Source organism: Siphateles boraxobius, unplaced genomic scaffold (assembly GCF_051911475.1).
Source record: "Siphateles boraxobius isolate OS27281-9 unplaced genomic scaffold, OSU_SipBor_1 77, whole genome shotgun sequence".
In the NCBI taxonomy this organism is placed as follows: Eukaryota; Metazoa; Chordata; class Actinopteri; order Cypriniformes; family Leuciscidae; genus Siphateles; species Siphateles boraxobius.
Window position 1 is genome coordinate 18,340,421 of NW_027509205.1, and position 24,475 is coordinate 18,364,895.

General features: G+C 36.2%; 1 protein-coding gene across 2 annotated transcripts in view; it reads left to right on the top strand.

The window, feature by feature from the left end:
- Nucleotides 1–24,475, top strand: part of mical1 (microtubule associated monooxygenase, calponin and LIM domain containing 1) — a 34,915-nt gene that overhangs the window by 2,533 nt on the left and 7,907 nt on the right. For both annotated transcript variants that reach the window (XM_077218858.1, XM_077218859.1), the window contains exons 2-17: nucleotides 10,363–10,657; nucleotides 10,755–10,962; nucleotides 11,578–11,685; nucleotides 12,176–12,271; nucleotides 12,778–12,933; nucleotides 13,108–13,208; nucleotides 13,889–14,146; nucleotides 15,368–15,483; nucleotides 15,656–15,782; nucleotides 15,922–16,006; nucleotides 16,393–16,540; nucleotides 18,025–18,221; nucleotides 20,546–20,652; nucleotides 21,057–21,137; nucleotides 21,714–21,906; nucleotides 22,812–22,882. In XM_077218858.1, coding sequence (XP_077074973.1) covers nucleotides 10,397–10,657; nucleotides 10,755–10,962; nucleotides 11,578–11,685; nucleotides 12,176–12,271; nucleotides 12,778–12,933; nucleotides 13,108–13,208; nucleotides 13,889–14,146; nucleotides 15,368–15,483; nucleotides 15,656–15,782; nucleotides 15,922–16,006; nucleotides 16,393–16,540; nucleotides 18,025–18,221; nucleotides 20,546–20,652; nucleotides 21,057–21,137; nucleotides 21,714–21,906; nucleotides 22,812–22,882 — 2,313 coding nt within the window. In that variant the 5' untranslated portion in view covers nucleotides 10,363–10,396. The remainder of the gene's footprint in view (nucleotides 1–10,362; nucleotides 10,658–10,754; nucleotides 10,963–11,577; nucleotides 11,686–12,175; nucleotides 12,272–12,777; nucleotides 12,934–13,107; nucleotides 13,209–13,888; nucleotides 14,147–15,367; nucleotides 15,484–15,655; nucleotides 15,783–15,921; nucleotides 16,007–16,392; nucleotides 16,541–18,024; nucleotides 18,222–20,545; nucleotides 20,653–21,056; nucleotides 21,138–21,713; nucleotides 21,907–22,811; nucleotides 22,883–24,475) is intronic.

The window sequence follows — 24,475 nt, forward strand, 5'->3', positions numbered from 1 at the left end:
ACAGAAAAAAAATGTTATATTGTGAAATATTATTGCAATTTAAAGTAATGGTTTTCTATTTTAATATACTTTAAAATATAATTTATTTCTGTGATGCAAAGCTGAATTTTCAGCATCATTACTCCAGTCTTCAGTGTCACACGAATCCTTCAGAAATCATTCTAATATGATGATTTGATACTCGATATTATCAATGTTGAAAACAGTTGTGCTGCTTAATATTTTTTTGGAACCTGTAATACTTTTTTCAGGAGTCATTGATGAATAAAAATGTAATAAGCATTTTAAATCGAAACCTTTTCAAACAATATAAATCTTTACTATCACTTTTTATAAATTTAACATATCCTTGCTGAATAAAATAAATAATTTCTTTCAAAAAGAAGAAACAAAAAAATTATCGGTACTGACCCCAAACTTTTGAATGGTTGCATATTGTTTATACAAATATTAACGAGCATAACTGTTTCCAACATTGATAATAAATCATCATATCAGAATGATTTCTGAAGGATCATGTGACACTGAAGACTGGGGTAATGATCCTGAAAATACAGCAATCGTAACAATATTTCACTATATTAATGTTTTTCTGTATTTTTGATCAAATAAATAGAGACTTCTTTCAAAAACATAAAAAAATGTAATGCTTCCAAACATTTGACCGGTGCTGTATATGACAGTGTGCAGGATGTTTTCCAATTGTGTATGACCCCAAAATTATAGCCCTATAGCCTATTAAATACATTTACCCACATTTATCATTACCAAGATATCTTATTCCCATTAATGTAAATGTGTAAACATTTAGCAAACTAGGCCTAGTATTAATACAGTAAATCATAATAGTATTTGTTATACTGGCTTTAATGATTTGATTTAATATAAATAAATGTGTATATATATATATATATATATATATATATATATATATATATATATATATATATATATATATTAGTAAGTCTTTAGACTTACTGAGGGGCAGTTTACACGACAAGTGTTTTATGCGTTTTGGCTGTTCATTTACACGACAACAGCGTTTTGGGGGCCTGAAAATTCACACTTTTTAAGTTTTTGAAAACAACACCTTATCATCTCTGTGTCCGGTGACGTCATGCGCATGCATATTACATGTTCAGTCTACTGGTGCATTGTGTTTCTTTACAAAGTGACATCGCCAACTACTGGCCTGGCATGAATAATACAGTGTTTTTAGTCGTTTTCACAGATCCGTGTGAACGGGGATCGTTTTAACAACGTCGTCTTTTCTCGAAAAAATGCAAAGGAAAAACCTTTCAGTTTCTACTAAATTGTTGTTGTGTAAACATACCCTAATACGTCAGCACGTTTTACTAATTCTCCACATTTTACTAAATCATGTGCACGATTTAATAATTCATTAGCTTGTTTTAGTTGAATTAAAACACGTTAACGAATTAGTATAGCGTAGCCTCAATTTACTGAAACGAGGAGACCAAATTAAAAAGCTGTGGGAAAAAATTAATTTGTGGCCATGATATATTTTTGTATGTCAATGATGGGCAAGATTAGTTTTGTTTTAAAGCATATGAAGATGTAATAAGATCAGCAATTTTCATGAGCATGTTTCACCTTCCATGCTGAATAAACCTTAAATCAATTAACCTTATCAAGCTGTTAATGAGCACGGGACTGAATTTAACTCCGCTAAACCTGTAGAAGCACAAACCAAATTGTTTTAAAAGCCACGGAAATATGTCCTGGCCAGTTGCATAAACTGCGTATAGTGCTTAGACTAGTCTTACAAGTTTGTCAACTTTTTTCAGAAGTTAGTTCAGAAGGGAAATTAAGCCTTTTTTAACACATTTACCCCAAAAATTTACTGAAACACATTTCACTCATTTCACATTTTCACATTTTTAAAATACCAAACGTTGTTCTTCTGACATTTGAAAATCAAACATGAAGGAAAATTGGCAGCTCATTCAGTCAAACTGACGGATAAGGATTTTTTTTAGCGCAACCTGATAATTTGGAATTATTCGATTTTTTGAAGGGATGTTCCCCAAACTGCCTCCCATAATTGAAAATGCAGGACAATTGAAAATTCAGTTTATTATTATTATTATGGATTGTACGTGTTCTTGACAGGCTTTGTGACTAGATGAGAAGTGTTGAACTGATATGTCATAATGGCGTATTGTACCTGAAAAGATGTGTTGAACGTCTCACATCTGTTCCATCACAGGCCTTTATGTGCAAACAACAGCAAGCCCGACATGATGACTTGTCTAAACCCTGCAGGCAGTAGCCCTAGCATTTGTTAAGCATTAATGTGAACAAGACATGACTGTTTGTTTCCAGGAAGTGATCACTTGTGAGAGACTCTTCTCTGCGTTTCATGCTGTGAAGACCATAAAACATCCAGGAAGTGCTGCAACATGTGTTTGAAGCAATTTGTTGGCACACAGAGGGCTGATTATGGGTTTTGAACACGGAGGCACCAAACCCCTTGAAGTCACATGCGGTTTTTTTCTCACACATCTAAATGTCGTTACGTGGCATCATTAGAGATGAGGTAAAACAGGGAAATCAGTCATTAAAACAGGGATGTCACATGAGTATAACATCATGCTTGTTCTCTCAGTATTGAGTGAGTCTGTCCTCTTTGTTATACCATAGCCCTATGTGCTTTGTTACAAGCCAGTATTTTAAAGGAAGTTATACAGTAGCTCAGCACCCTGAGACCAGATCTGAGATGCTGAAGATTGGATCATTTTGCCCTATCCTTTTAATCTAAGTGTAAATTGGGTTGAAATATTTAAAAGGAGCAGCACATTGTAGAGTTTATGCTTCTAGAATATATGCTTCTGAGATTCTAATGTGGTTCTAGATCAGATATTTAAGATTTGCAAAAATGCTTTCACTTTTCAGATGTGATGAATTGAAAGTGACCTTTCTTGTTTAACTTGCTTGGTGCTTTGCACTCATCCTTCCACAAGTGAAGTATTTATTGTATGTAATTGAATCAAAATGAAAGAATGTCAAAAATGACCGTAGGCCTCTTTTTGTGCTTTGTAAGAACCTCCATGTGATCTGGAGAGTTTTTAATAACACCGACGCTTTGCATTTATGAAACCCACAAGTCTAGAGATGCAGGTGACACTGAGTGTTATCTTTAAATAGTCTGAATAAATGTGGGTTGCTAAATCTATATTTGCACATAGTCACATGAAACACTTAGCAATGTATTCCAGCCTGTTTTTGTGTTCAGCCTGCAGCCAAGTGATTTGCAATGCAATGTATTTTTTATTGTGTGTGTGTGTGTGTGTGTGTGTGTGTGTGTGTGTGTGTGTGTGTGTGTGTGTGTGTGTGTGTGTGTGTGTGTGTGTGTGTGTGTGTGATGTCAGCAACTACTTTAATGTCCTATTATCACCGTAAAGCTGCTTTGAAACAATCTATATTGTTAAAAGCGCTATATAAATGAAGGTGACTTGACTATGTTGATCAGGGGCGCAACTACCCAGTGTTAGAGGGGTATGCAGCAACAATTTTGGCGCCCCCCAATACACACACACACACATATATATATATTAACAATGTTAACAAATTATAAAAAGTTACAGAATAAACAGTTACAAATATACACATACATACACACACACACACATATATATATATATAAAATAATAATAATCATATTGTGTGTAGCTGTCATTTGTATCAAAATGATCATCCATCAAATCTTCCTTATCCCAGAAAATTTTCTTTTTTTCTTTGCAAATCCCTGTACTTGTGACAATGACAACAATGATGACATAAATTATTTCAATAAAAAAACAGAAACAGATTTTGTCCAAGTGGTCAACAAAAGCCTCGTTGCTGTTTGCCACTTGATCATACATATTATATAGCACAGATCTTTAAAGAGAGAGAGAGATGTGACCCTAAATACAGCTTCCATGTACCCAGCAGATGTATAGCTTGTATGTCTGATAGCACAGCTATCATGAACATACATGAATGGTAAAACAAAATCTATTTGTTTCATAAACCAGCCTTATTGCATAAGTCATGTTTTCCAGCTTCTAGTCATTTATTGTGCATGCTACCTTATATTTTCCAGTTGTTATTTTACTTTCATAAAATTGAGATATGTCATGCATGGGATTGGTACCATAAGGTTTAACCAAAATCTAAATGTAGATATCAGCAATATTATTTTGCATTAAGTTAGCAAACACTTGCTGTTAACATTAATATTTGCAAGCCTCCAAGCTTAGTAGCAAATTTCCGCATGATTCCATGGTAAACCAGAGATATTGCATTAGTTGTTTTCCAGATTCTTGTCATTTATTGTACATGCTACCTTATATTTTTTTAGTTTTCAGCTCATTTTTTAGTTTTGCATATTCTAAACTAGCTAGCTCTGGCTGCTACATTCCCAGAGTTAGCAAACGTTAGTCTGTTAACATGAATATTTGCAAGCCTCCTCCAAGCACAAACATCACATACCTTTTGCATTTCACCATCCACTTATTTAGCTGCTGTCGCATCCCTTGACATGCCATCTCCTTTAACCTCCTTCTTTTTCTATTTTTAGCCCCCGACCGCTTTTTTGCTTCATTCATCTTTTTCGAGTTTCAACGATAACGCACTCATGTGCTGCTCACTCAGCGCTCACACGTGCGCCCCCGCCCGCTCGCCATACCCTTCTATGTCAAAATAAATTCTATGATGGAATATTATGAGGGCGCCGGCGCCTACTCTAGCTTGTTAGTCCTCTAAAATTTATATAACTTTTTTTATATTTAACTTGAATAACTTTTATATAAATGTATATAACTTATAATTTTTTCTTTTTTTTTAACCATCGCTTTGGCGCCCCCATGATGCGGCGCCCATATGCGCCGCATATAGCGCATACCCACTTTTTGCGCCACTGATGTTGATAATTAGGGATGCTCCGATTGATCGGACGCCGATCATGATCGGCCGATATTGGCTAAAAAATAGATTGATCGGCGAACCCCAAAAGCGCCGATCAAAAAAGCCGATCACGTGACATAAATTACTTGCGCGACTTTTTCCCACCTGCATGCGCGGCGCACGGGCACAAAACAGGAGAGCGGAGCTTAGCAGTGGCAACATGAGTTCTCCTGTACCGGAACGAATAGGGAGTCTCCCAACGGATTGTAGCGCTCGTCCGAGTGAAGACCGTGCACCGCGCGAGCGACAAGAGAACACAGTATCCGCGCCACTGATCGCTGCGGCAACGAGCACTTTGATCATTCATTCACTTGATAAAAAAAAAAACATTTCAGCGCTAGATCGCCTTTTATTTAACAAATGAACAAAATGAATGCTCTGCTAGTTAACTGGAGATGTTTTATTTATTTGTATTGGTACATCCGTGCCGCGAGACGTTTCAAAAGTGGTGGTGGTATTTTTTTTTTTTTTTATCTGATGTAGTTGGTTCCTCAACTACATCAGATTCAGATTATTTTATTTAATGCCATGTCAGCATTCAAAGCTATTTTCATGGCAAAAATTATATTATAAAAATACAAATATCATATACAATAAAACAAAACAAATATAAACAACAAGTCCTATTACACAATATATATTTTTAAATTAACCTATGATAATAAAAAAAATCCAAAACCTTTTCAGGCCTAATCTCATTAAATATGTCCTTTAATGAAGTATCTTCATAAAAGAGCATTCTGCTCAACTACATCAGATGTTCATAGTAATAACAGAAAAAAACTTGGCATAGTTTTGCCAATTTGTCAGTAGCCAGTTTTGGTGTAACAAGTTGTACATTTTGTTGCCAATTAGTAAATGTAGTCGGTGTATTAACAGGCTACAATTTCCAAGTATGTCTAAGTGTAACTTTGATCCCCCCCCCATTAAGCTGATCTGTTGTGTGTTGGTCTGCCTGACCCCTCTTTGTTTGGAATAATTTTATGTTACTCATTTTCTAAATACAATTAAATAAACACTTGGTGGTTCTTCAAGATCTTGACTGTAGCCTATTTTCTGTAGCTTGATAATTTAACATGTTATGTGTTTGTGTTATGTACGCATCTACGGTGGAATTTCCTCTCGAGGACAAATAAAAATCTATCTAATCTATCTATTACTGGTGTGGTGGTGACAAATCAGATCTCTCTTTTAGGACCCCAAGCAATCCCATCGACTCAAATTACTTTTAATAGGTACTGCCTTTAGCGCCTGATTACAATTCCTACAAAATCATGTTATGATAAATGCTGTTTTAACTATCAAGTCATCCTCATTTATATAGCGCTTTTAATAATGTAGATTGTTTGTTAGTAACTATGTTAAAATGACCATGAATATCTGAATTATAGTTAGTATATGTACTAGCATAGATAGCAGATTACCCTGATTGCTAATACACGCATTTGCACTTACATGTATTCAAAATAATCTCGTAACTAGTTTACCTGTTAAAATAAGTGTTAAATGTCCAAATATTTCAGTTATAAAAAAAATAATGTAATGATGTGCAGTTATTCACTTAATATGCTATTATTATTATAAATAATATTTAATAGTAATTAATTAACAGTTTATCAAGTGAAAGAAATTACGTTCAATTTTGTTTTATTATGCAATATATAATAAGCTATATATTATTTAATGTCATTTGTTTGTACTTGGTACAATACAATCATCAACTGATAGTTGGTGGAGACCTGATTTCGAGGGAGTACATGACATCGTTAGAGCTGTAAAAATGGCAGAAAAGGTAAATTCAATTTATTTACTTAAACATTGCTAATATTCAATTGTTTTTCTTTGCATTTAAAAGGCCTGATTTCAGTTAGGGAAAAAAGGCTTTTGGCCTTAATACACTGCATTCAATTGTTTATTCAAAGCAATGAAATAACCGTTAAAAAATGCATAGCGTTTAAACTAAAGTTTATAAATAAAATTTTGTAAATTGCATAAATAATTATGAGCAAAACAGCATCATGTATTTATGCATAGTTTAATACAAAGAGTCGAAGTGCTGATCACACAGAGTGCTTTAGTGTTTAAAAACATGAGATGCAGTGAAATGGAAAAAAAGTCTCAAGACATGTTTTTTAAAAGTTTAACTTCTTTTAACTTTACATGCCTTTCTAAACACGCTGCTCTCTTGTGCGAGACGTGAGTGCAATGGTCAAAGATGTCCGTCTAGCGCTTGTGTGTAGAAAACAATGGAAAAGCTGCACAGAAAATGCATTCTGTGTGATCGGCTTGGTTTCAGTTTTAACGTAACCAAGATCTTCTCTGCATTGAGCTTCTCTATTTCTGCATGTTCTGAATGAACAACTCAGCAGTGCTGCTTAAACTGAATAGGCTAACAAAAACATTAAAACACCACAACTCTTACATCATTATCATCGCATCGTGTGCGTGGCGCGCCACTGATAAAGCTGAATGCACTGTTTTTGCATTTGAATGTGGATTTTATTTTAATTTCAACCAATCTACGAAATTTCTCATTTTAATTTGACAGGCTTAAGTGCCAGTGTGCATTTTCTTAGTTTGTTTGTTGTTTGTGTGACCTAGCCTAAAATAGTTTTGTGACATATTAGGCCATTTGTAACAGTCAGTACTGCTATCTCTTTCTGTGAACTCTTGAGTTAACAGAGGTTAACTTTACAATACTTTGTTTCCTGTTGAAAGTTGTGGAACTTGATTCCATAAAACGCATTCACTCAGAGAACACACTTATTGTTCAGGCTCTCATCCCTGGAATTGTATCTTTCGTTTTGTTGTAAGTGTATTTTGTTCACTTTTTAAGTGTATTTTGTTCAGAGAGCAAGCATATTCGTCTGAAATAATTCTGTATTTTCAACTTCAGAATCATGAACACTTTTTTTCTGGTGTCACTATTGTCCTGTGCATTGAGTTACCAGCACAAAGTCCAAGCCATTTACACCCCCAATGTAATAACAAAAAATGCACTGTTGATTAAAATGCTAACTTGGTAACTTTTTACCAGTTTTAGAGTATTGCAGTAATATTGTATCGTGAGTTCAGTTTCGTGATATGTATCGAATCATGACATGAGGGTATCGTTACACCCATAGTTCATAATGTTTCATAATCTTTAGATACTCATTACATCTAATCTTTAGAGACTGGTTTAAATTTCATAAACATCCAGAAACATAGTTGTGCCATGAACACTAATATTCTATTTAAGCCTTTCTTGCTTTTGAATTTGTTTACAAAGTTTGATGTTGGAATTCATTTGTTTTCCATGAACTTATCAGTTCTAGTTCCTCTGCAGTAAACCAGAACAAGACTTTAGTTTTTTCTAAAGAAAAAAGGAGGCACTACTTGCCCAAGAAGAACTGCTGTTGGGTTTTGTGTTGTTGCCAAGGTGTTGTGTGTGGTTGCTAAGTTGTTTTTAGGAGTTTTTACGAAGTAATATCTGAAAAAGCATAATTGGGGTGCTCAATCAGAATAATAAAAAATTAAAACCCTACAAGTTTAGTTTACATTGAAGTAGGGCTCTATCATATCTAGAAACCACAATATCATGGTCATTTGAGAATGGGTTAGTGTAAAAGTCTGCAAAGTTTCAAAGATCCAAGTGCCCAATAAATGGAGTTATTGTTTCCCAAATGAAAGAACTGAACTGAAACAAGTTGTCAGTAAGTCAAGTCTTCCTGCACAAACCTATGTATGTTTGTAACCGATTGTCTTTATTGGCCGTGAACAAAGTTTACTTTGACCCTCAAACACTGTAGTTGTAGCTGAGAACTTGAAGAGTTTGGTTCGTGTTGTTCATGTCAAGAAGACGCTGTTTTCTGCACTGCGACAGCAAATACATTTTCCATGCACTTCCAAAGGATGAAGACTCGTGCTTAAATTGATACGTTAAAACCGACGTCATCATTACTGTTCGTATCGCTGTGTGTATCATGTGCTGAGGAAGATCTGGGGTGATGCATGTTGCATAGCCTTGTCTGTCATATGGCTATGACATGACATATACTCTAAAACACGCTCTCACACGCTTTATTTCTTAGCATTGTTGGGAGTAAAAAGTAAGTAAGATTGACTGCCCCTGACTAACTGCTTGTGGTTCATGGAACTTAAAGGGATAGTTCACCCAAAAATGAAAATTCTGTCAGTATTTACTCTCCCTCATGTTGTTCCAACCCCGTAAGACCTTCGTTCATATTCAGAACACGAATTAAGATATTTTTGATGAAATATGAGAGCCTGATCACTCTCCATAGGCTTCTTGAGGGATTGAAACTTGCCGGCCTCGAAAAGTTATTAAAGACATCGTTAAAATAGTCCAAGTGACTACAGTGGCTCAATCTTAAGTTTATCAAACGACGAGAATACTTTTTGTGCGCAAAAACAAACATAAATAACGACTTTATTTCAACTATTCATTTCCTTCTCTTTGGGCCTCTAGTCAGTTAAACTAGTGTAATTGCGTAGAGCTACGTCACACGTAGGCTCACTATTGGCCGACGCTGGTCATGTGTGTGATGCGTGTGACGTACAACAACAGATCATACGCTGTTACACTAGTGTACTGACTGGAGGCCCACAGAGAAGGAAATGAATAGTTGAAATAAAGTCGTTATTTTTGGTTTTTTTGCGCACAAAAAGTATTCTCGTCGCTTGATAAACTTAAGATTGAGCCACTGTAGTCACTTGGACTATTTTAACGATGTCTTTAATAACTTTTCGAGGCCGGCAAGTTCAATCCCTCAACAAGCCTATTGACTAGTATGGAGGAGTGATCCAGCTCTCAGATTTCATCAAAAATATCTTAATTCGTGTTCCGAAGATGAACGAAGGTCTTACGGGGTTGGAACAACATGAGGGAGAGTAAATACTGACAGAATTTTCATTTTTGGGTGAACTATCCCTTTAAGACACTGTCTTAACATATGGCTATGTTAGTGCAACCGGCCCTTGTGCCTTTTCACAAGCGGATAGCTATCCGATCAGAGAAAACACATGAAGTGGGCAGGTGTAAACAGGCCCTGTGAGAAAAGAGGTAAAACTGCATATTATGAGAAAATGAAACTGTTTTTTTGACTTTGGATGCATGCAAGCCTATTGTAGGAGATTTCGAAACAAAATTAGGAAACTTTAAAATGGCTTAATAGGGTTTTTTTTTTTTAAATGTAATAGAGCACGAGCTGCCTGATTTGAGATCGTTCATGCTTGTAGCACAGATGGTGCTAGATGAGTTACGCACCAAAATAAATGTTCAGAGTTGGTTTAAATACCCTTTTAGTCAGCCTGTGAATAGTTGACTTTTGTCACTGTTTCTGTTTGGAATCCTTCTGTAAACTCTCTCGCTCTCTCTTGTCTCTGCAGGTCATCTAGCAGGCTCCAGGCCTCTCCCATCACAATGACCAACCAAACAGACTCTGTCAATCCCAGCCACACTCTGTTTGACCACTTTGTCCAGGCGCAGACGTGTAAAGAGACACAGCAGAACTTCATCGAGCTCTGTCGCCACCTGGAGGTCGACCCCAGGGACTACAAGTACTTCTACAGTAAACTGAAGGACAAACTCAACTACTGGAAGGCCAAAGAACTCTGGCAGAAGATCGACAAGAGAGCCGCCCATCCGGACTATGAACAGGGCAAGGCATGTCACCAAAACAAGGTACCATAAATAACCTGAATAATGTCAATGTTTCCATCTATGAAGTGGTTTAACACTGGGAAAAGAAACCCAATCACTCTCTCTTTCTCTGTGTCAGTGTTTAGTGTTGGGTGCGGGTCCATGTGGTCTCAGGACAGCGATCGAGTTGGTCCTACTGGGCGCTCAGGTGGTTGTGCTGGAAAAAAGAACCTCTTTCACTAGAAATAACGTCCTGCATCTGTGGCCCTACACCATTAAAGACCTGCTAAACCTCGGTGCAAAGAAATTCTATGGAAGATTCTGCAGCGGATCCATTCATCACATAAGTGAGAATTTATATCAGCTACAGTATAGTTTTGTTGAGTAGTTCTTTGTTTCCATCATTAAATTAATTACATTCAACATGACATGTGCTTCCCATAATGTAACATATCAAAGTCTGGGGTCGGTGTGATTTTTTTAAAAATGTTTTTGAAAGAAGTCTCTTCTGCTCACCAAGCCTGCATTTATTTGATCAAAAATATGGTGAAAGCAGTAATATTGTGCATTGTTATTACAATTTTAAAATAACTATTTTCTATTTGAATATATTTTAAAATTTGAATTTATTCCTGTGATCAAAGCTGAATTTTTAGCATCATTACTTCAGAGTCACACGATCCTTCAGAAATCATTCTTATATGCTAATTTGCTGCTCATGAAACATTACTCATTATTATTATCAATGTTGAAAATTGCATTTATATGAAATAGAACTCTTTTGTAACATTATAAATGTCTTTACTGTAACTTGATCAATTGTATGCGTCCTTGCTGAATACAATTAAACGTTGTTAAATTAGGATCTAAGTGAAACATTGGAAGTTCTTGTCTTATTGTTGAAAATACACATGTATTCACATTAATTCGGGAATAGTAATGAGGTATGTGCTTCTCTGTAGGTATCCGTCAGCTGCAGTTGATTCTGCTGAAGTTGGCCCTGATTTTGGGGGTCGAGGTGCACACAGGCGTGACCTTTGAAGGTCTGCTTGAACCATCAGGATCCACAGGTACAAACCAGCTCTAGTTGTTGACAGGAAGTGGATTGGTCTGCAGTCATGTAGTTGAAAAATAAATGTTGTCCTTTAACTTTTTGCCTCATATCTCCTTTCTTTCTCTCTCTCTCTCTCTCTCTCTCTCTCTCTCTCTCTCTCTCTCTCTCTCTCTCGCGCGCTCTCTCTCTCTCTCTCTCTCTCCGTCTATCTCTCTATCTCTCTCTCTCTCTCTCTCTCTCTCCCTCCCTCTCTCTCTCTCTCCGTCTATCTCTCTCTCTCTCTCTCTCCGTCTATCTCTCTATCTCTCTCTCTCTCTCTCTCTCTCTCTCTCTCTCTCTCTCCGTCTATCTCTCTATCTCTCTCTCTATCTTTCTATCTCTCTCTCGCGCGCTCTCTCTCTCTCTCTCTCCGTCTATCTCTCTATCTCTCTCTCGCGCTCTCTCTCTCTCTCTCTCTCTCTCTCTCTCTCTCTCTCTCTCTCTCTCTCTCTCTCTCTCTCTCTCAGGATGGAGGGCAGGGGTGTCTCCTAAGTCTCACACAGCTGCAGCTTTTCAGTTCGATGTTTTTATTTCAGCTGGAGGGGGGAGATATGTGCCAGATGGTAACATTGTGCCAAATATAACATTTACATGGATGAGTGAAGTTTATAAAATTCCCTTTAAAATTAATTTAATTATTGAATTAAATATTTAATTAAAAGTTTAATTTTGTTGTTGTAAAAGTTCTGCTTATTCAAAGCCCCTTTTTATTAAATAATTGTAATATATAATTTCAATTTCATTTCATTTGATATCTTAATAATACATTTTATTTTATTTTTATTTAGTTGTATAACCCCTAATTATCCTAATCACTTTGTACTAAACACTTGGATAATGGTATTTAATTTAATTAAATTATATATTTCTTAAATTAAATTAAATTGTTTTGTTATTTTATTTTCATTGTTTTATTTTGTTGTAAAAAACCCTCATAAGTCACCGTTTGTACTAAATTCTTGAAATATTTTATTATTATTATTTTAAATAAATGTATATATATTTTTAATTAGTATTTTATTGAGTTTTTATTGAAACGTTCCCCCTGTTGTTTTCCCCATGTCTTCAGGTTTTAAGATAAAGGAGCTCAGGGGAAAGTTAGCCATCGGTATCACTGCAAACTTTGTAAACCGCCATACTAAACAAGAGGCTCAGGTGCAGGAGATCAGCGGCGTGGCCCGAATATACAACCAGAATTTCTTTCAAGCACTTCAGTCTGAGATCGGTACACACACACACACACACACAAACTTTTATCTTATCTCACTGAGAATATACCATAGCCTGTTTTCATTTAAACCATTTTTTACCTTGTGTCATAAGCTATCTATTGAGGACACGTTTGTTTCCAAAATATAGTTAAGTAAACCCACACGCCCCTTCATTGTTTGTTTTTCAGGCGTTGATCTAGAGAACATTGTCTACTACAAAGATGATACCCACTATTTTGTGATGACTGCAAAAAAGGCGAGCTTGATAAAAAAAGGAGTTATAAAGCAGGTATGATACACAGTGTGACACATGCAGAGACTTCATAGAAAAGCTAAACAGAGCCTAGAAAAGAGGCCTTGATTTTATTAGCAGAGGTGTATGATGTTTCAACTTGTTTACAGCTCACATCGACACTTACAAACACATTTATCAATCCTCACACTGTTGTCCAGCTATTCTCTGTCCTCTCCTGTCACTGTATTCTCACAGGAATAGCTGCAGTCAGTTGCTATTTGTGTTCGGATAGAAATGCAACCTGTATAATGAAGTGCAAGTGGAGTACAAATGAAATAATGAAAGACTAAAGGCCCGTTCACACCAAGGACGATAACCACGTAAAAAAAAGATAACAATAAAGATATATTTCTAAAAATCATTCTCAACATTAAAGAAAAGCAGAGTTCACACCAAAGCTATAACTACTGTATAATTGCACATAGAAATGTATTCGTTGGAATCACTTTCAGAATTATTTTATCCAGCTGATGAACGATAAAAACATTGACAGCCAATCAGAATCCATCCTGCTGTAACAAGCTGTGACAGACAAGCACGCGCTTAGAATAAACAGAACGATATCGTCCGTTGGTGTTGACGCTAATATAGTTTATCTTTTATAGTTATCGTTCTCAATGTGAACCTTAACATTAAACCCTCCTTGTCTTGATCAAAAACGTTCTTGTTCTCAGGACTTCTCTAATGTCGAGCAGCTGCTCGCGTCTGCAAACATTAACCAGGAGGCTCTGCAGAAGTACGCATACGATGCCGCCGACTTCTCCACAGATCACATGTTGCCTGACATGGAGTTTGCGAAGAACCACGCGGGCCGCCCTGACGTGGCCGTGTTTGACTTCACCTCCATGCACAGGGCAGAGAACGCCTCTCTGGTGAAGGAGAGGAAGGGGAAGAAACTGCTCATTGGATTGGTGGGAGACTCTCTGGTAGAGGTGTGTTATAACTTGATCAGTGTTACATTTATTATTAATGACAACATTATGACATTTATTGATTGTTACATACATAGTTTTAAAATGAATTGGGGACCACAGTGGTATCTGCAGATTCTAGCATATTTATATAGCATTTACATGTATGCATTCAAGGTACACATTGTTATCAGTTCTTGGTTTTCCTGGGAATCGAACCCATGACCTTGGCATTGCTAGTACCATGCTCAATTTATACTAATGAAGATGAATAATAATTATTAATTTGAATAATTTAAAATTAATTAATTAGTCTTTGTTTGTACTTTATAATGTTCCATTTACAATGGACTGCTTGCACAACTACTTCCTAGTTCTACTTATTACAACTCGGGAGTTTCCAGTAACAGCGTTCAGCACACCTACACACAAGAACACAGATTATTACTACTTTTTATGGCTATCAATTGATTAAAACAGTGAATCATGTTCTATGCGTTGACATGAATTATCTTGAACCTACTGAAATGTTCCTATTTTCTTTCCAACTGTGAATTCTGAATAATAAATAAATATATTTCCCCACTAACTTCTCATTAATCTACTCATTAACGTTGTTTTTCTCTTACTGACCATATTTCATACCGGTTGAGTGTACATTTTTAAATGAATTTGACTGATAAAAAGAATTTCTTGTGTGCGTTGGTGCTCTTTTTCTATTCTTTTTAAAATATTTGAATGGATGGATGCTCTGGCGTGCCTTAAATAAATGTAATGTTAAATATTTAATTAATCTTAAACGTTAACGCACACAGCGTAGAGGAAAATGAAAGTCAACTACTTGTAATATTAATTTAGAATTTTGTGCATAAACGTGTACATTACATACAGTAAAATGATTGACTATGAAAAATGACACAGAATAGTGATTAAAATATTTAATTTAAATAAATAAATGTTCGTACTTCGTACTTATTCATCAGGTCACTAGTTTAGACGAACACTGACACACTGTGGTGAAATAATCACTTATGATTAACAGCCGCTGCTTTCTCACGATCGGCTTGGATTGGATCAAAACTTTGTTTCGTTGAGTTTGGTATAATGTAAGCACTTTTAAAACAATACAAGTAAAACAGTATAGATTACATGATATTATGCATCATATTGGCATTGACCATCAAATCTAATTATAGATAAACTAAAAGATATTTTTATTTTTATTTTTTTATTTTATTGCAGCCATTTTGGCCTCTTGGCACCGGCATTGCTCGTGGTTTCATGGCTGCGCTTGACACGGCGTGGATGGTCAGGAATTGGGGGAAAGGTTTGCCACCTCTGGAGGTGATCGCGGAGAGGTACAGTTTATAATGTTACAAAAGATTTCTATTTTAATTAAATCTTCTGTTAAAAACATAAATTCCTTACCATCCCCAAATGTTCAACGGTAGTGAATGTATATATCAATATAAAATACACAAATGATTCAAATAGTGCAGTAGTGCATTATGCTGTGTATGTCTTCTACAGGGAGAGCGTGTATCAGTTGCTCTCTCAAACGACTCCAGAGAACACCAGCAAGAACCACATTGCCTACAGTATCGATCCATCGACGCGTTACCCAAACGTCAACCTGTCCTCTATACTACCCAGACAGGTCAAACACGCACTCCTATATGCAAACTTACACACACTCACGCATGCAAAAGCTGCTTAAGGACCTAGCAATGATTAGTAATTAATGAAAGGGTTTTTATCATCAGAGAGTTTTAAGTCTGTTTGTGTTCAATTTAAAGGTCAAGCGTCTGTATGAAGTAGAGGATGATGAGAGTAAACCGAACAAACAGAGGAAACCCATCATAAAAAATAAACCTAAAAAAGGTAAATGCCATACGACACATACTTTAACTTATATACTTATATATTACTTTATCATATATACACAAACCCTCATGTGTATTTACATTTGTATATACTGTATGTATATGTAACTTGTATCACTTTAACTTATAACACACTAAAGGTTTTTTTAAAATATTTTAATTGAGTATATGTTGAAAAAAGCAACAAAAAAAACTTTCATCAATTCAAAATAACGTAGTACATCACTGTTTTCAATAATATGCATCAGCTGTTGATATATGTTAACATATTAGCATTATGCATCTGATTACATATCAAAAATGGGTTTTAGGGTTTTATAACCCGATGAAAATGCACAGAAGCACAGACCTTACAGTGAAGTGATGAACTAAATTTGTGTTTAGACTCTATCAGACGTCTGGAGGAACTGCTGTCCTGGTGTCAGAAGAACACAGCGGGGTACGAGCACGTGAAAGTGAAAGATCTGAGCGAGTCCTGGAGGTCCGGCCTGGCTCTCTGCGCTCTCATCCACAACTTCAGACCTGAACTCATGTAAGACCATCTGACCATCAAGAAACAAGAGTATTAGCATAATTGATTTAACATGCAGAGCCCAATTTTGTTGTGATAAACTGTTGCTAGATATACTACCATTTAACGGTTTGGGTGCAGTAAGGTGTTTTTTTATTTTTTATACCTTTATTCAGCACAGATGAATGAAATTGATAGTCAAAAGTGACGGTAAATACATTAATAATGTAACAAAAGATTGTTTTATTTTTTCATTATTTATATATATATATATATATATATATATATATATATATATATATATATATATATTATATGTATACAGTTGTGGTCAGAATTAATGGCACCTCTGGTAAATATAAACAAAAATGGCTGTAAAAATAAATCTGCATTGTTTATCCTTTTGATCTTTTCATTCAAAAAATTCGTAAAAATCTAACCTTTCATTGAAGTAAAAGAATTGAAAGTCCAGGGGAAATCACATTATGAAATAAATGTTTTTCTCCAAAACACGTTGGCCACAAATATTGGCACTCTTTTATTAAATACTTTTTACAATCTCGTTGTGCCAAGATAACAGCTCTGAGTTGTCTTCTATAATGCCTGATGAGTTTGGAGAACACCTGACAAGAGATCAGAGATCATTCCTCCTTACAGAATCTCTCCAGATCCTTCTGATTCCCAGATCCATGTTGGGACTTCTTCTCTTCAGTTCAGCCCACTCATTTTCAATCTATAGGGTTCAGGTCAGGGAACTGGGACTGTCATGGCAGAAGCTTCATTTTGTGCTCATTAACACATTATTGTGTTGATTTTGATTTTGTTTTGGATCATTGTCCCGATGGAAGTTCCAACCACGGCCCATTATAAGATTTCTAGCAGAAGCCGTCAGGTTTTGATTTTTTTATCTGTTGATATTTGATAGAATCCACAATGCTATCTTTCTGAACAAAAAGTCCAGTACCTCCAGCAGAAAAATAGGCCAACAACATTAAAGATCCAACGGTATATTAAATTGTACACATGGGGTACTTTTTATCCTTGTGTGCACCCAAACCCATCTAGAGTGTTTGCTGCAAAAAAAGCTCTTTTTTTAGTATCATCTGACCACAGAACCCTGTGCCGTTTGAAATTACAGTCGTGTCTGACAACTTAATTTGCTGGAGTTTGTTTTTGGATGAGCGAGGAGGATTTAAAAAAAAATGAAAGATCAAAAGGATAAACAATGCAAATTTATTTTTTACAGCCATTTTTTTTATCATATTTACCAGGGGTGCCTTTAATTCTGACCACAACTGTATAGAATGATTTCTGAAAGATCATGTGACATCGAAGACTGGATAAATGATGCTGAAATAAATAAATTACATTTTAAAATATAATAACAGAAAAAAGTTGTTTTAAACAGTTATTTTAAATTGCCTTGATGAGCATTTGAGACTTTTGATGTATAGATATATGTAAATACACATACAATAAGTGCATTATTGTTTCCTCTCTTTCAGTGACATGTCTCGTCTAGATGAATATAATATCACTGCGAACAATAAGCTGGCCTTTGACATCACGGAGAAAGAGTTTGGCATCGCTCCCATCATGCGTGCTGCTGATATGACCACTTGCGGTAAAATCGACCAGCTCTCAATGGTGGTCTACCTCACACAGATACGCAGCGCTCTCACCGAGAAATATACACAAGCAGGTAATGATGGGACGTCTTTGGGTAATCATAATTATGAAAGGCACATTTAATGGTTGTCCGAAATATATGATAAAACAATTTGTTACCTTCATGTATGATGCTTATACTGTACATGTACATTTTCAGCTTGGTTTTGTTACGACCTCCCTTCTAGTGAAATAATTTAAAAAGGAAAGGTAACGTAATGAACAAAAATGAGTGAACAATGCCAGTACTCAGAACTATTTTATTAATTCATGCAAGGCAATGTATAAGCAAAATCAAACAACATGCCAACCAAGGAAGTATTTAAAATGGCGGACAACAACTAATAAAGATAAATATGAAACGCAAAGCATAACAAAAACACAAATAACAAAGAGGCTGCTGTGGTGGCTGGCTGGCCCATAAGTCTCTCATCTCACCCGTTTCTCCTCCTTATTGGCATGATTTCAATCAGCTAACTCTCAAATAAAGAACATGTGCGTCAACCTAAGAGAAAGAGAGCATGCGCACGCTCATAGAGATAGAGCGACGTCAAAGTAGTCTCAGCCTCAGACGTCACGCCGACGGACCGTTGGCTGAACATCTGATGCATGTGGCACACTTTTCTGGAAACACTTCAGGAGTTTTGAAGTTGCGATCTGATTTGTTGTATTTTACAGGATGTCCGGAAGACGTGTGTGTCGCGTTCTTTATCGGTCCGCCTGGAAACAAATGCAATGATGCCAAACTCCCTCGCGAAAGAAGAAAGCCATTGTGTTTACAACTGTGACAATGAGCGCTTACCAGGATCAGCTGAATGCTGGATTTTCAAAACTATGTTAAGTTTGCGGCTCCATTGTTGCAGAATACTTGCACACCATTCTTGAATGAATAATTTTATTAGATGCACGCCGGAGTGTTATTGTAGGGACATCGACATTATATTTCCACGACCCTAAACATGATGCGGAACAAAACGAACTGTGATTGGTTGCGTCCTCTTGGGTGGTCCTTGGCCAAAAAAAGCTGCGAGACCTTCTGCCGCCATTCTGAAGGTCTGGCTATGCGAGACTAACGTCAAGGGAGGGAAAATAAAAAATAAGCTTAGGTCACAGACTAAACCATCGACCGTAACAGATTTCAATACATGATCTGTATGGACTAGAGAGGCAAACTCTTTTATAATAGCAGCGCTACTGTCTCTTTAAGATCCCTTCCCAGCATGCACTGCTGTGAATGGGCAGTTTTCTGCTGTAGTCTGTAGTCTGACAGCAGCGGCTGCAGCAGCAAATGCACTGAGCTGGGGAGAATTCAGCTGCTTACGGGGGATTCGGTGGGAGTGGATCTGATTCCAGCCTCCACACGCACCGCTCTACGAGACGGATTTTGAAACGCCATCTGTAGAAGAGGAATCACAGCTGTTAGAGGAGCTTTAGGGAGCCAGATTCAGCGTTTAGTTGTTGGATGCTGTGTTTGGGAGGGGATCTCACACAGATGTGCTCCAGGTTGAGCTGTCACTCACGCAGGCTCTGGATGTGTGTATTCTGGGGAAGGGGGTGGGATCCAATACAGCTCATCTCTAACTCGCCACTGCAAAGCGCATATTGAATGTGACGACTCATATTTGTTGCAGTTTAAAGGGTAGGAGGATATTTCATTCCGTTTAGTTTTTTGTTAACGTAATGGTTATTATTTTATTTTTTTTAGTTTGCTTCCGTTTTTATGTATTGCTGCAATGATTCGATCAATTGCATCTAAATTGCATCTAAAATGCACGGTTTATGCAAGGTTGTTCTGGATTATGAAATAATATGTTGCATTTAAGAGATTATAAATGATGCTTTTCTTGTTCACTCGTGTGTGTATGTGTAGAATATGTTTGATGTTTGTTTTATATTCATTTTATGATGTCATATTTAATGTTCATTTTTCACATTTTTGTCATTGTTGATTTTTGTATGTTTAATTTATTATTTTACATTTAATTGTATTATTATAGTATTTATATATTTGTAGGAGTACAATTAAAATACAATGCTCTTAAGGTTTTGCTGCAATATGAAAAGCTTAAATAATAGATCATGTTATGGGACAGATTACATTTTTTTGTTTATTATCTGGAATCTGTTTTTATGGCTTTATAAACATTTTTACTTTACATAAAAATGTTATATATTTCTTTCTTTGCCTCAAAAACTTATTTTAATGTATGCATTTTACTTTACTTTTAGCACTGCGTGAGTAAATATGTAAACCAATCTACAAATATAAATGTGAAACTATTTCTGGGAGATTAATTACTTCACATCTGTTTCCATTTATTTCCTTCTCACTATTTCCATTCTTCTTGTCTTCCTCAGAACGCTGCAACAGCCTCTCGCCCAACAAAACCCTCTCGCTGTCCAGAGCCCGCTCTGCCGTCTCCTTCCTCAACACGCTCAAGCGCGACTCCCTCCAGAGACGCAGGGTACGCAACACCTGCGTGTTATCATGTAAAACAAACCCCCATTTTGTTTACAGTGTAGCAGTGGTGCCTGTCAAAGGTCATCTTTGGTGTATTGGGTTAAATAGAGCATGAAATCATGTGCAATCTCTGTCGTAACGAACCACAACATTAGGAAAACACTAAACGCCCCCATTACACACAGCTGTTGCCAAAGCCAAATACTCCCATGCTGTGGCCACAATGAGGAAGTCACATGAGAGAACGCGGATAATGAAAGGACAAGAAAAAGGGGGATGCTAGTGTTTGCTTGCTGTTTGTTTGCAGTGCATGATAATGGTGAAATCATTGTTTATTTCTGTCGACCTGCTGTCGCCACATTACGTAACCTGAGCTATAAATGAGATCATGTGACCCGTGTCTCGCAGGACCGACTGGGATCGGAGAAAGGGCCAAGAAAGCAAAAGATGAAGGAGAAAGAGGAGGAGAAGGATGTGAAAGAGGAAAAAGTAAGGGTTGAAATATAGTTCTTCATTTAAATGGTGACTACAGTGTTATTGTGATGCATTAAACACCTGCTTGGAGTGAAGATCGATATTCTGTTGTTATTTCTGTGGTTTTTGGTAGTAAACGCATGATAAATGATAGATAGAACTGTAGATACAATATGGGTGGCTTGATTACACATCAGCCTTTTGAATAAAAAAAAATCTGTAGTGATTTCCTTTTTTAATCAATTTTAATTTTGAATTTTTATTGAATTAAAGATTAAATTAAAGATATTAAAATATTATTCAATATACATATATCTACTTATATGAAATTATTTTATTTAAAACTTGAAACCCCAATTACTAGTAAACAGTGGAGAGCTTAGAACTGTAAAATTGGTTGAAATCAAATCAAATACTGAATTATCTATAAATAATGCACAAAAGATACAATAAACACTCCATATTTGAATTAAATAACTTGAAGTATTTGTACACTCACATACACAACTTTGGCTCCATTTGTCACGTCTTTTAATTCATTGCTCTATATTGATTATAAGTGCAGTATCTTAAACCGTTGTTTATCTCCAGTGTGCGGGGCCTGTGGTACCGATGTGCTCATCAGAGACGTGTGGCAGTGAGCTCTGTTATTTCTGCAAGAAGCATCTGTACGTGCTGGAGAGAGGAAGTGCCGAGGGCAAGTTCTTCCATCGCAGTTGTTTCAGCTGTTATCACTGCGGCTCCACCCTGCGGCAGGGCGGATACACTTTCCACTCCGACACGGGTAAGCTCAAAAGACCCTTGATATGACGTAAAGCTTCATTTGTTTAATTTTTATATTTTTTTTTTCCCCCACGTGTCAAGGGAAGTTTTGTTTGGTTTTGTTTAGTTTCATAGATCAAGGGCAAATAGGTCAAATGTAGGCCTAACTAAGTTCTGAAAAATAATAAATATTTCAGCATTATTGTTAGTTTTTTACATTACGTAATACATTTTATTTGATTATTTATCAAATAAATTTTGAATAAAATTTTAAAAAATATATTTATTTATCAAATAAATTAATTTCCACGATTTACTTCAAACGCGGGAACGAATTAGTAAAACGTGCTGACATATTAGCAAGTCATGGGAACGATTTGTTGATTCGTGGCCGCGATATACATATTTTTTTCCCACGTGTCATGGGAAGTTTCGTTTTGTTTAGGTTAGTTCCGTAGATCAAGGGCTAATATTAGGTCAAATGTAGGCCTAACTAAGTTCTGTAAAATAATAAATATTTCAGCATTATTTTTAGTTTTTTACATTACGTAATACATTTTATTTGATTATTTATCATGCACTTGTCTCTCATCTGCTGTTGTAAGGACTGAAACATCTTGATGTTAAATAAAATATTATATAACCTTTTAAAGCTATTCATAACTCGTACAGTGTGGAACACTGTCATATTAGATTATGGCTATTACAACACATGTAAATTACAGTCAACCTCCCGCGCATCCCTTCAAAAATCTCAGTTTCAGCTGTGGTCCATGATTCCACATGGTCCTGCTTTCTTTACAAGAAAAGTGGGGCTTGTTCAATAATTCACTGCTCGTTTGAAAAAACTGCATGTGCATCCATGTTTACAGCCCTCCATATTTACAGCTGCTCCTGAGCATGTTGTTGAATTTGATTTGTTTTCAGGGAGATTCTACTGTGAGCAGCACTCAGTGGCTGAGGAAGAGGAGGGTGATGAAGGTCACAGAGGCTCACAGGTATGAATCACATCAGAGCTAATGAGACGCTTGATTGCCTCCTGTTTACCGTCGGATCTCTTGTGTGAGGATACTGGGAACGCTAATTATTTTTAGTGTCTTGCACTGACACTGTGGGTAGCGTAATAACTTTCATTAGCAAGTCATTGTTATGTAGTTCATGTACACAGAAATATATATGAAATATGATTTATTTGGACATGATACCATAGGAATACCATGTACCATGGGAATATAGGATTGTAACACTATTTTCACATTTTCTGAAGAAAATCTAAGAGGACCTTTGCGAAGCTCTAGGTGACTATGGAGTTGCTAGAGGGCTTTCTGTGGTTGTAGGTCGTTTTTTTTTACTGCCTCTTACAATAGTTCTGTACACATTTTATTATCTATCAGATGAAAATCACAAGTACCTTCACTTAGAGAAGTAGTTGCACACCCCTCTTAAACGAGACATGATTTGAGTCGTCATTCATGACCATAGTGCAAACTTACAGGTTTAGGTTGAGTTCTTATTTGTATCAGTTTTATTATGTTAGTTTTATATTTAAAAAGGTTTGATAGACCGATGGTCTTTTCTTCACTGAGATATATTCAGCCATTTTGTTATGACTAGAACTAATGTGGGTCAGCTGCTGCGTCAGGGAAAACACTCCTTTCCTCTCTTGCTCGTGTGTGTGTGTGTGTGTGTGTGTGTGTGTGTGTGTGTGTGTGTGTGTGTGTGGATTCCTAGTGGTTGGTCGTAAGACTCCTCAGAGCTGATGTAGTTTTCTATGAGCTCCTGATGTTTTTTTTGCAGTCACTTTTGTGTTGGCAACTTGTTCAGTTTACGTAATCTGATGATACTACTATTTATTTTAAACAATCATAGTACGAGTACCCAAATGAAGATGAGTGCTAGCCAACGTGTAACATGCATCCTTGTATTAAGGTCCCATTTAGTGTTGTTTGGGGAGTTTTCGTTGTCAAAATAAGAGTTATTTCAATAGGAATCTGTGATCAGGAATTTAGCCGGTGGGCGAAAGATTTCCCCACACCGATTTTGCACCGGGTCCAACTGTGAGTTGTGCTTCATATATCCTTACACTATTGACCATAGACAATGGACATTTTTGCCTGTGAAGTTTTGCTAATGTGATTGTACCTTGACTGAGGTGAAGTTATCTTAAAATGTTGTTATTTAGGTAGTTTGCATATTATTCATGTTGGCGGTTTAACTATAGGGATTGGACAGTTTAACACATTTCATCCTGACTGATTCTGAAACCTTAACAGTTTCATGAACAAATTGATTATTTTAGTATTTGTAAGTAATACATATTAGGAAAACTGAAATTTAGTAAATTTCAAGTAAATTTAAAACGACACTAAAAAGTCTGTGTAAACACACCTTTTGTAAAAGACTTTCCAATTCTTATTAGCCTTTAGTCTTTTTAGCGGTTGGTCTGATAAAGTATAAAAAACTCCTAATGTTTATTTTTAACATGCCATATGAACTAGCCAGTAACTGAAATGATTCAACTCTCACAGTTTGCTGGATGTGCTTGATTCTTTCAGAATCGTACTACACTGATCACGTTGTTATTTTTGATT